This window comes from Dreissena polymorpha, chromosome 1 (genome assembly GCF_020536995.1).
Source record: "Dreissena polymorpha isolate Duluth1 chromosome 1, UMN_Dpol_1.0, whole genome shotgun sequence".
Taxonomy (NCBI): Eukaryota; Metazoa; Mollusca; class Bivalvia; order Myida; family Dreissenidae; genus Dreissena; species Dreissena polymorpha.
In genome coordinates, this window is record NC_068355.1 from 127,584,777 (window position 1) to 127,598,331 (window position 13,555).

At 38.4% G+C, this 13,555-nt stretch overlaps 1 protein-coding gene across 2 annotated transcripts in view; it reads right to left on the reverse strand.

The window, feature by feature from the left end:
• LOC127849273 (zinc finger C3H1 domain-containing protein-like) overlaps window positions 1–13,555 on the reverse strand; it is a 61,959-nt gene that overhangs the window by 30,244 nt on the left and 18,160 nt on the right. Inside the window, exons 12-18 of one of the 2 annotated variants that reach the window (XM_052382003.1) lie at window positions 13,234–13,408; window positions 9,096–9,425; window positions 7,655–8,218; window positions 6,115–6,213; window positions 4,976–5,088; window positions 3,189–3,320; window positions 2,116–2,237 (exon numbers count right to left, since the gene is read on the reverse strand). In XM_052382003.1, coding sequence (XP_052237963.1) covers window positions 2,116–2,237; window positions 3,189–3,320; window positions 4,976–5,088; window positions 6,115–6,213; window positions 7,655–8,218; window positions 9,096–9,425; window positions 13,234–13,408 — 1,535 coding nt within the window. Of the gene's footprint in view, window positions 1–2,115; window positions 2,238–3,188; window positions 3,321–4,975; window positions 5,089–6,114; window positions 6,214–7,654; window positions 8,219–9,089; window positions 9,426–13,233; window positions 13,409–13,555 lie in introns of both variants that reach the window. The other variant, XM_052381993.1, reaches the window with a different exon arrangement.

Here is a 13,555-nt window from a genome sequence, read left to right on the forward strand (position 1 = left end):
GTTCAAGTTGCCAGGTACAGTAACCTCATGATAGCATGTAAGTATTTGAAGTTTGAAAGCAATAGCCTTGATACTTCGAGTGGATCGAAACACAAAATTTAACCATATATTAAAAGTTACTAAGTCAAAAAAGGGCCATAATTCCATAACAATGACAACCAGAGTTATGCAACTTGTCCTTTTACTGTACCCTTATGATAGTTTGTGAGTGTTCCAAGTATGAAAGCAATATCTATGATACTTTAGGGGTAAAGTGGACCAAAACATAAATCTTAACCAAATTTTAAATTTTCTAAGTATAAAGGGCCCATAATTCCGTCCAAATGCCAGTCAGAGCTACATAACTTTGCCTGCACCGTCCCCTTATGATAGTTCATAAATCTTGCAAGTATGAAAGCAATAGCTTTGATACTGTAGGAATAAAGTGGACCTAAACACAAAACTTAATCAAATTTTCAATTTTCTAAGTATAAAAAGGGCACATAATTCTGTCAAAATGCCAGTCAGAGTTACATTACTTTGCCTGCACAGTCCCCTTATGATAGTTAGTAAGTGTTGCAAGTATGAAAGCAATAGCTTTGATGCTTAAGGAATAAAATGGACCTAAACACAAAACTTAACCAAAATTGTCAATTTTCTAAGTATAAAAAGGGCACATAATTCTGTCAAAATGCATGCCAGAGTTATCTAACTTTGCCTGCCCAGTCCCCTCATGATAGTAAGTAAGTGTACCAAGTTTGAATGCAATAGCATTGATACTCACTGAGAAAAGTGGAACTAAACGCAAAACTTAACCAAAATTTTCAATTTTTTAAGTATAAAAAGGGCACATAATTGTGTCAAAATGCACGCCAGAGTTATCTAACTTTGCCTGCCCAGTCCCCTCATGATAGTAAGTAAGTGTACCAAGTTTGAATGCAATAGCATTGATACTTTCTGAGAAAAGTGGACCTAAACGCAAAACTTAACCGGACGCCGACGCCAACGCCGACGCCGACGCCAAGGTGATGACAATAGCTCATAATTTTTTTTCAAAAAATAGATGAGCTAAAAATGTCAGTCATAGAGGTGTCAATAATTTCAGTCACAGTGTTGTCAAGAATGTCAGTCACAATGTTTTCAAGAATGACAGTTATAATGTTAGTCACAGTGTTGTCAAGAATGTCAGTCACTGAGTTGTCAAGAATGTCGATACAGCATTGTTAAGAATGTCAAATACTGTGTTGGAAACAATGTCAATCACGAATATATTATTTACAAGAATGACAAAAATTAAGAAATAAAACATGACATTGTTATCCACAAGAGTGACAATAAAGAGCATGTCAATCATAACATGCAAATCAAAAGAATGTCAATTACAAAACTTTTGCAAATTAATACACATTTCCTCAAATATGAGTTAAAAGTCATTGCCTGTTAGAATATATTTAAATGTAAATGGGTTGGCTCACACCTGACAGATGAACATGACCTTACATACCTTTCGAACTTGGTCACTAGGTGAACAAAACCTCACATTCTCATTAGCTTTGTCACTAGATGAACTAAATCTCACATAACAATTCGATTTGTCCCTAGACAAACAAAATCTCATATACCCATTAGCTTGATTACTAGACAAACAAAATCTCGCATACCCTTTAGCTTGATCACTAGATGAACACAATCTCACATACCCTTTAGCTTGAACACTAGACAAACACAATCCCACATACCCTTTAGCTTGGTCACTAGATGAACAAAATCTCACATACCCTTTAGCTTGGTAACTAGATGAACAAAATCTCACATAACAATTAGCTTGTTTACTAGATGAACACAATTTCACATACCCTTTACAGTTTAGCTTTATCACTAGACGAAAAAAATCTCATATACCTATTAGCTCGATAACTAGACAAACAAAATCTCACATACCCTTTAGCTTGATCACTAGATGAACACAATCTCACATACCCATATGCTTGGTCACTAGATGAACAAAATCTCATATACCTATTAGCTAGATCACTAGATGAACAAAATCTCCCACACCCATTAGCATGGTCACTAGACGAGCAAAATCTCACATACCCTTTAGCTTAGTCGCTAGATGAACAAAATCTCACATACCCATTAGCTTGGTCACTATTTTGGCAGGCATAGTGTTAGTGGCTCCTGAAAGTGCGGGGCAATAGGCAAGAATGTCCAGCAGTATTTCCTTGTCGTTCATGGTATAGTGGGCCTGGTGCTGCCTAGAATATATGCCAAAACTGGAGTTAATGCATGTGCACAAAGTGTTGTCCATTCTTTTTGTTCAAAGAAAGTCACTCCTAAACAAAGATTCAGTTTGGGCAGAAAAAGCCGTCCCTGATGAGCTAACTGCGCAGACTTATCTTGAATGAGGGTTGAAATGCATTAAGCCCCGTTTTCCCAAAACAAGGCTCATTTGTTTAAAGTTATTTTTCATTGCATTGTACAAATATGTAAATAAAACCAGAGATACAACATTGCAAACAATGATCACAACAAGAGGTTTTTGTTTTAATTATTTCACTCCTTTACAGTAATGAACTACAGAATTGTCTACATTTTTTAACTTAATAAACATGTGCTCTAAATCACACAATTTCACATTTAAAATGCTTGATTTGGGGAAAAAAACAGACTCTACATGCAATGAGAACTGCAAATAAGCTTATCGCACTAATGATGAAAAGAATACAAATTTCGAAAATGTTTGTGTCTATATACAGCAGACATCCATAGGGATTCTAGCATAGGCCCCTCTATTTCATACTATAGAGGTTCACTCTGGGAAAACTGGGCTTAACTCATGTACGTTTAGTGTTGTCCCAGATTAGCTTTTGCAGTTCGGACACTTTAGGGAGACACAGGGAAGACACTTTAGGCGTTCATGGTATTTTTGTTTCAAGGAAGTCTTATAGGCAAAAATCCAGTTCAAGGGGAAATGGTCGTCCAAGATTAGTGACCTGCACAACTCTCCGCAATAACTTCATCACCTACAATGCAGAGTGAGCACATTCATTCTATTTTAGTAAATATGAGGCCTGCTCTGGGAAAACAGGGTTAACTGCATTCTGCACAGGCTAATCTGGAATAACACTTAACACACATGCATTAAACCCAGTTTTCTCAGAACAAGGCTCAATACTACTTTACTTGTTGCCATGAGTATTTCTCACCCTTTACACTTGTCATCATTGCACGTTCCCAGAAGATCATATCTGCAGAGCACCACCTTGGGGAGCACCTTGTGGGACACACTTCTTGACGAGAGGGGTCGACCCGCTTTTGTACGGAAATACGGACTGAACCTAGAGAAGAAATCAATTAACATGCATAGGGAGTGATTCACTGTCAGACACATACAATATTTCTTGAGACAAACCTGTTCATTGATTTTGTGCATTGATTGATCCACAAATTAAAGATATCAACGAATAATTTTGTCCTATGTTAATATCAGTAAAAGCCCATTGGCTCAAACACACTTTGATCGAATTTCCAGCTGCCTCGTTCTCTCCTTGAAGTACAAAGAGTTTGTTACATGTATATACTCATATACATTTCTGTTGTTTGGCTCGAATTTTCAAGGGTCAAATTATCAAATGACTCAAACTATTTTCTCAGTTCCGATAATAAAATTCACACCTTCTTTTGCTTTTTTTGTTCTAACTCCCTTCGAGTCACATAAACTGGTTAATCAATTAGGAGGGCTTGATTAGTGCCACGCCATAATTGATGTCACAGCTGTTGTAAACTTTTAATCAACACTATTCTTAATTGATTTGAGTAAAATATGTCATCAACTAAACAGTTAATTGAGTAGAAACGAGAGGGGAGATACTGCTGCATCGTCAGGCAAAAAAAAAATCATATCAAAACCAACTCCCAAGATGTCCATGAAGTCAGCAATGCAAGTGATACATTTAATCCGGAAATAACTAGATGACTGCGAAGACACATCATTAAGTCAACTGGATGCAATTGAAAATGTGTATCACAACATCAATTAATCACCACCACACAAACTGTCAACATGTCAATCTTATAAAATGAAGCAATCAATAACAAAGGTAATACACCCTAAATGTGTATCTAAATTCTAATGCCTATTTATGTTTGTATCTTAGTGCTGTTTCTTACATGTATCCATAATTGTGCTTACTAAAAACGAGCTGATCTAATATACATTTATATTATGATATCTGTTTGATGTATGTAAAACCATTAAAAATATTTATAAATACATTTAAATTCCTAGTTCTTTTTAATTTTAAAGCAGGAAATAGTATGAGCTGAGGCAGTATGAATACTCGTCCACTGGAGATGCAAATCTGTAAGTAAGCACATTATATAAGAAATCTTTTGACTCGAGCTTTGGATGGCTCAAATCTTTCTTTTCAGTCCCATGTTTAAGCAATCAGGTTTCGACTGCATGTTTTAAATCTTTAAGACTGAATTACCGAGGGCATGAACAATTCTAATATCCAAGAAGAGCAGTGGTCACTATCTATCCATACATGTTTTACTTACAGTTTCTTACAAAGAAAATTATCATGCTGAACATTCAATTATTTAATGGGTTTATTCAAAGCGAAATGCCAAGGGTTGAAAACTTGATACACTTGAAGAGTGGATTTTAGTCTACCCGTTTCGTGAATAGAAACAGATTTAATACAATGAACCTCATTCTTGGAAAACTGGGCTTAATGCATGTGCGTAAAGCGACATCCCATATAAGCCAGTGCAGCCCGTTTTAAGCTTCATGTTATATTCAGCAGGTAATTTTCATTTAGAGTAAGTCTCTTCTTAGCATGAATAAAACATAGGCAGAAAGTGTCGTCCCAGATTGGCCTGTCCAGACTGCACGGGCTTATCAGGGACAACACTTAATGCACATGCGTAAAGCCACGTTTTCCCATTACAAGGCTCCAATAATTTATAATCTGCTTAGGGTAACACAAACCTATATGATTTGAAATGTAGCAGAGGACTTTTGTAGGTCCATGCAGCAGCCTCACTATGTGACAGACTGGCAGAGGATGAGGTAGGCGATTTGTATGCACTCAGGGACGCCAACTGAAATTAACAATGTGAAGATAAAAAAGAGCTTAATGCATGTGCTTTAAGTGTCATCTCAGATTAGCCTGTGCTGTTCACACAGGCTAATCAGGGACAACACTGTCTGCCTAGACTGGATTTTTTGTGTAAATGAGAATCCTTTAAACAAATTTTCCATAAAAGTGGAAAGTGAGGTCCACAATTAGCCTGTGAGAACTGTACAGGCTAATCTGGGATGACACTTTAAGCGAATACATTTAGCCCCTTTTTCCCAGAGTGTGGCTTAAATATTTTTCATGGTTTTCAGAGGGAAATTTCAGTGACTGAAAATGGGAATGTCACTGTCTTTAAACATTTCAAACTACTACTCTGGTAAGTTTCAATGATTCAAAATGGTTCTTGATTTCAGACATTACATTATAAGTCTACACAGCAGTGAATAATACCCTTAAAATTCACATCTCCTTATAGGAAGATTGAAGTTATCATGTATAGACAGTTAAAGGGGCACTTAAGCAAAATTTAAACATCAGGTAATAACAATTCTACTAGCAAAACTGTATATTATTATGACGTATGATGTATTATTAAGCAGTATGTTGATATACATGTATTTCTCCCCAAAAGGATAGACTAGACCCTTTCCCCAAATCAAGAAAAATAGCCCTAAATGACAACACGAGACTATGCATTCCCCACCCACCTGTTATCTATGCATTCCCCACCCCCCTATTGTCTATGCATTCCCCACCCACCTTTTGTCTATGCATTCCCCACCCACCCGTTGTCTATGCATTCCCCACCCACCTGTTGTCTATGCATTCCCCACCCACCTGTTGTCTATGCATTCCCCACCCAACTGTTGGGGTCTATTCATTCCCCACCCACCTGTTGTCTATGCATTCCCCACCCACCTGTTGTCTATGCATTCCCCACCCACCCGTTGTCTATGCATTCCCCACCCACCTGTTGTCTATGCATTCCCCACCCACCTGTTGTCTATGCATTCCCCACCCACCTGTTGTCTATGCATTCCCCACCCACCTGTTGTGGCCTTCCCTCCAGATCTCTGTACAATCTGTTGCCCAGGCTCAGAGACAGGCGCTGATGGACAGGCTTCAAACTGGCGTCAATCCAGGATTTCTGAACATACACATATGAAAAATACTTTATTTCTTATGGGAGATACATAAAAATGCATGGCCTTATGTATGTATTTACTTTTTTATTATTTAGTAAATTAAAAAGTCAAAACTGTTGAGACATTAAATTTAAGGACCCTGTCTCTGCAAAATACTGCCAGTTTATGACAACGCCTGTGAAACTGCACAATTCCAGAAATAATATAAACAAGAAACCGTCGGAGACGGGTGATGCTCCCCAAAGGTTTTTTGTCACAATACTGCACTATATATTCAGATAAAAGGAAACTTCTTGAGGGCACAGTAGTTTAGGGGACAAGAATTTTTTTATATAAAATTTCAAAGGGCTATAACTCTGTGAAAAATTATCCAACCAGAACCTGCTGATAATATGCACATCTTCTCTTGGTAGTGAAGCTTCCCATAAAGTTTCATTGAATTCCGGTCATTAGTTACCGAGAAATAGCCCGGACAAGAATTGCACTATATGTACAGTTAATGGAAAATTTCAAAGGGCCATTACTCTGTGAAAAATCATCCGACCAGAACCCGCTGATAATATGCACATCTCCTCTTGGTAGTGAAGCTTCCCATAAAGTTTCATTGAATTCCGGTCATTAGTTGCTGAGAAATAGTCCGGACAAGAATTGCACTATATGTACAGTTAATGGAAAATTTCAGAGGGCCATAACTCTGTGAAAAATCATCCGACCAGAACCCGCTGATAATATGCACATCTCCTCTTGGCAGTGAAGCTTTCCATATAGTTTCATTGAATTCCGGTCATTAGTTGCTGAGAAATAGCCCGGACAAGAATTGCACTATATGTACAGTTAATGGAAAATTTCAAAGGGCCATAACTCTGTGAAAAATCATCCGACCAGAACCCACTGATAATATGCACATCTCCTCTTGGTAGTGAAGCTTCCCATAAAGTTTCATTGAATTCTGGTCATTAGTTGCTGAGAAATAGCTCGGACAAAAATTGTGCACAGACAGACACACAGACGGACAGACGAAGCTGCGACTATATGCTCCCCCAAATTTTTTTGGGGGAGCATAATGATACGGAGCCCCATGGATGGTAAATTAGTACTTATTTGTAGTTGATAGGCCAGTGTTAGCAATTTCAGTCACTAATACATCTGAGTTTACCATTCAAAGTGTTCAGAAATAATTTTTGGCTATTCGTTAACACTGGAACCGCTTCTTTTCTGTTCATCTTGTGGTAAAGTAACTTGATCAAGTAAAGTATCTTGAAGCTAATTGAAGACTTAGTTAAATGAATTTGCTTAGAACAGACTACGGCCAAAATATGATAATTTAAAATAAAAACATCAAATTTTGAAATAAACAAAGAATGACCTTAGGAACCATAATATACTGTGAAATACAAAGAAAACTTTAGATGAAATCAGTTTTAAAAGAGGTCATCTTAATACCTGCATTTTCAGGACCTTCAACACTGCCTTGCCTTCTGGAATGGTTATTTCAAATTTATTCACATTTTCCTCAGCAATATTTGTGCGTAACACACCCTGCTTCAAGTTCAGGTTTGGTTTTGTACTGGGGTTTAAATCCAGGAGTGACTTTCGACGTGTTGAAGGCACTTCAGCCTCGTCGCTTGTGAGATCAATAGCATCTGAGCCGAGTTCTATTTTCTCTAACATAAGAACACTTTTACTTGGTGCTTCATTGTTGGCAGTACTTTCAGATATAGACTTTTTTGGTGTCAACACTTTTTTCAGCATGCCACGTTTCTGAGCTTGTAATTGTTTCAACTTCATCTCTTTTAGTTTGGTCTCATATTCCAGAGCTAATTTCTGGAGTCGCAATTTCTCCTTCAATTTATCTTCGTAGGTTTTAAATTTCGAGGTAGAAGCATCATCGTCACTTGATGTTGGCGTTTTTGATTTAAGTTCCACTATATTTTGTGTAACGTTTGTGATTGGCTTGTTTTTGATTGTGATTGACATATTCTGTTTTTGGCCTTTGCCAACATTCTTCTGAAAAAAGAATTATTTAAAGGATAATGCATATATATCATTAAATGGAAGTCTCTACAATTATTTCAATATCAGTATTTGCTTTAAATGAAATAATTTACACATATCACGGCAAATTCTCAAAATGTCTAGTCAAATACATGTATAGTATACTAAAGCTCCAATGACAGATGTAAAACCAAATACTTCATGTTATTGTTAAAACTATGCATGCAGCTAAATTGTATAAAAAAAACACATTTTAGTTAAAGACATTTAGGAGTCAGTAACCAGCAAAGACTCTCTACAGGGTATAGGAATATGTTTAAATCCTCCCAATGCATAAAAAGACTCCAGCTCTCCATAGCTAGATGGACATCATTTTATCCTCGAATCCACTGCTGTTTTACAAGTCATCTAAAATACTTTATTAAATTGTGAGATCTCAAAAGTAAACTCAAATAGTTCACTACATTGAACAATTTAACTAGTTAACTAAAATACTGTATAACGTTTAGAGACTGGGTCAAAATTGAACAAGTAAATTTGTTGAATTGATATCCCCTGCCAATATGCTTCTGGACACAAAAGTGTTATATTTGACACTCAAAAAAGCATTTTTTTCAAAATACAAAGGGCTATAACTCCGTTATTAACAGATGGTGTACAATGCTATCGTTTGGCGTGCAACATTCTCTTATCCACATATATATTCATACCAAGTTTAAATGAAATCCGCCAAAGCATTTCCAAGATATGGCTACGGACACAAAAGTGCCGGACATACGGACCGACTGACGGATGGACGGACAACGCCAAACTAATATCCCTCCACCTATGGCGGGGGATAAAAACGTCCATACGTTATTGCATTAAGAGACTAAACACATACCCCTACCATGTGCAGACTCTGTTTGCTAGGCTGTACAAGTCTTTTCACAGGCGACTTTCCATCCGCCATCAGAGACAGGCCCCCTGAAGCCGTGACCACTCTCAAATCCTTCAGAGGTGACACTGAACCAATGGGATTACTGGAAGTTGTAACCATATTCCTGGTATCGTGCGCCAGTGGGGACCCTTGAGAGGTGATGACAACCGTTGGCTGGCCATTGAAGGTTGTCAATGCGATGCCAAACTTATTCAGCTCAGCCTTGGTTTCCTCCAGACTAGATTGGATCTCCTCATAGAGGGTTTTCTTCTTTACAAGCCTGTCCTTGACTATTCGAGCCTGTTAACAAATTGAGACAATAAGGTTTTGTAAATGAGCAATGCTTTGATAAAAATGGGCTGAATGGATGTGAGTAAAGTGTGACCCAGGCAGGCTAATCAGCGACCACACTTTCAGCATAAATTGGATTTTTGCTTTAAGGAGACTTCCCTTAAAAGAGAAAAAAGGAGAAAGTTATGTCCCTGATTAGCCTGTGCTGTCTGCACAGGCTAATCTAGGAAGATTTTTATGCAAATATATTAAGCCAGTTTTCCCAGAACATGGCTGAAATAATTAACTGCATAAATATAGGGATAGAAATTTACATTTTGGGAAGAATTTTTTTTGGCAATCATAGAGCCCATGGATTGAACACAGCCTGAATCAACACCCACCTCCCCAAGGCTGAAACCATGTACCCCACCTGTGTTTTAACCAAGTCAGTGATCAAGTACTCCAGCTTTGTTTGAACTAAGTCAGTAACCAAGCACCCCACCTGAGTTTGAACTAAGTCAGTAACCAAGTACCCTACCTGCGTTTGAACTAATTCAGTTATCAAGTACTGCACTAGTGTTTGAACTTAGTCAGTAACAAAGTACCCCACCTGTGTTTGATCCAACCCAGTCACCAAATACCCCACCTGGGTTTGAACCAAGCCAATAACAAGTTCCCCACCTATGTTACAACCAAGCCTGTAACCTAGTTCCCAGGGGTGGCAAAATCAAATGTCCGAGTTGACCGAGTTGTACATTTGCTTGTCTGGGCAACTGATTTTTGTAAATTAAGTTGGTCGTGGATAACCAGTTTTTAAAAATCGGGTCGAGGAATACAAAAAATATAAGCCGTAATTACATGTATGTTTTACAAATACGGATGTTGACACGAGATTACATTGTCAGTGCTATTGGCGGAGCAATCAAGCTTAAATACAGAGTTAACCAGCTCACAAAAAAGGAATGTGCGCCGCATTTTCAACATTCTGCCCGACTGTTAAACAGTGGACAGACTGGTTTCTTTATTTTTACAATCAGACGGAAATTAAAGTATAGGATTAAGATAATCAAAACAACGTCTACTGTGTTATTTCAGACGACTTTTAACAGTAAAAATGGAGCGTTTTTTTAATTGTTATCCCCACGCTTTTTGAAAAGCGTGGGGATATTGTGGTTATCTCCGCCGTCTGTCCGTCCTGGCCACTATAATCTCCTACACTATAAGCACTAGAACCTTGAAACTTACACACATGGTAGCTATGAGCATAATTATGTCCGACGTTGCACTATTTGGAATTTTGATCTGACCCCTGGGTCAAAAGTTATGGGGGTTGGGGTGGGGCCGGGTCAGAGATTTTTACTCATTTTTTTAGGTTATTTTACTATAATTTCTTCATTTCTACACCGATTGTCTTCAAATTGATACTGAACCTCTCTTATGACAATACGGCCAATCTCAACTATGCATGGCCCCATTACCAACCCTGGGGCTCCCCGCCCACAGGCCACGCCCACCCAAAAATGCCTTTTACTATAATTTCTTCATTTCTACGCCGATTCACTTCAAATTGATACTGAATCTCTCTTATGACAATACGGTCAATCTCAGCTATGCACGGCCCCATTACCAAACCTGGGGCGCCCCGCCCACATAGGCCACGCCCACCCAAAATTGCCTTTTACTATAATTTCTTCATTTCTACACCAATTTACTTCAAATTGATACTGAACCTCTTTTATGACATAACGGTCAATCTCAACTATGTATGGCCCAATGACCAACCCTGGGGTGCCCCGCCCACCCAAAATTGCCTTTTACTATAATTTCTTCATTTCTACACAGATTCACTTCTAATTGATACTGAACTTTTCTTATGACAATACGGTCAATCTCAACTATGCATGGCCCCATTACCAACCCTGGGGCGCCCCTGGGTCAAACATGCGGCGTGGGGATAGGCGTCGGCCTCTGCCGCGCCATTTCTAGTTTAGATTACAATGGAACTTCTTGAGTCTACTTCACAGTTTGTGACAGAGAAATGACAAGGGACAAAATTGTCACAAAACCAGGTTTTCATTGTGAAAAAAAAATCTGATAAAGGGAGAAAACTCAAACTGAACTTTTGAAATGACCAAAAAAAATTAACCCCCTTTGTAAGTTTTTTTTTTTTTTTAAATCTATTTTTAGTCGTGGCGACCTTGACATATATTGAGATATTGACGTGATTCTTTCGTGGGACACACCGTCCCATGATGGTGAACAAATGTGCCAAATGATTTTAAAATCTCACAATGAATGACATAGTTATGGCCAGGACAAGCTCATTTATGGCCATTTTTGACCTTTGAACTCAAAGTGTGACCTTGACCTTGGAGATATCGACGTAATTATTTCGCGCGACACACCGTCCAATGATGGTGAACAAATGTGCCAAATGATTTTAAAATCTGACGATGAACGACATAGTTATGGCTCGGACAAGCTCATTTATGGCCATTTTTGACCTTTGAACTCAAAGTGTGACCTTGACCTTGGAGATATCGACGTAATTATTTCGCGCGACACACCGTCCAATGATGGTGAACAAATGTGCCAAATGATTTTAAAATCTGACAATGAACGACATAGTTATGGCCCGGACAAGCTTATTCCGCCAGCCCGCCAGCCAGCCAGCCAGCCCGCCAGCCAGCCAGCCCGCCCGCATTCGCCAATCTAATAACCAGTTTTTTCCTTCGGAAAACCTGGTTAAAAATTATGTGACAACTAAATGAGACCGTGTTAGTAATATAACATACTTTGATAGGAAAATGCAACAAAATACAAGATGTGTTTGTGAAACACAATGTCCCCCTATATGACGTTTGACCTTGAAGGATGACCTTGACCCTTCACCACTCAAAATGTGCAGCTCCATGAGATACACATGCATGTCAAATATAAAATTGCTAGCTTCAATATTGAAGAAGTTACATTACATGAGCAATTTTGACCTATATATTTGACCTAGGATGACCTTGACCTTTCACCACTCAAAATGTGCAGCTTCATAAGTTACACATGCATGCCAAATATCAAGTTGCTATCTTCAATATTGCAAAAGTATTCATAAAATAAGCGATTTGGGCCACATATATTTGACCTCTGACCTTGAAGGATGACCTTGACCTTTCACCACTCAAAATGTGCAGCTCCATAAGTTACACATGCATGCCAAATATCAAGTTGCTATCTTCAATATTGCAAAAGTATTCATAAAATAAGCGATTTGGGCCACATATATTTGACCTCTGACCTTGAAGGATGACCTTGACCTTTCACCACTCAAAATGTGCAGCTCCATGAGATACACATGCATGCCAAATATCAAGTTGCTAGCTTCAATATTGCAAAAGTATTCATAAAATGAGCGATTTTGGCCACATATATTTGACCTCTGACCTTGAAGGATGACCTTGACCTTTCACCACTCAAAATGTGCAGATCCATGAGATACACATGCATGCCAAATATCAAGTTGCTATATTCAATATAGCAAAAGTTATTGCAAAAATGTTAAAGTTGGCGCAAACCAACCAACCAACCAACAGACCAACCAACAGACAGGGCAAAAACAATATGTCCCCCACTACTATAGTGTCCGTGGACAAGTATAGTTTTTTTTAGATTTCGCCACCCCTGGTTCCCCTCTTGTTTTTGAACAAAGTCAGTAAAAAAGTTCACCACCCATGTCTTAACCAAGACAGTAATGAAATTTATGAAACAATATTATAAAGTACCATATTTGTAGTAGCAAAACCTTTTTTGATGTAATTACATGTGAAACAAAGTTCCCCACCTGTGTTTTTGTCCTCTCCAGGGCGCCCCTGTTGGCAGTTGCCACAGTTTCAGCGGCGGCAAGCTGCTCCTTGAGTTGAGCCACCTTGACCTCAGAGACCTTGACATTCTGCAGGTACTTGGAGGCCTGTATCACCAAGCTTTTCAGCTGTGCCTGGTCACGCGTTATGCTTTCACTGTGGTGGACAGAAATGTTTAGTGATTGGGTCAATTAAAAACATCAAGAGCAAAAGTGTGCAGTACTGCCCATATGACTTATATATTGAAAAGCTTTGCGACTTTTGTGAAGCTTTGGTAAAAAAATTTTTTTGATGAGTGGGATT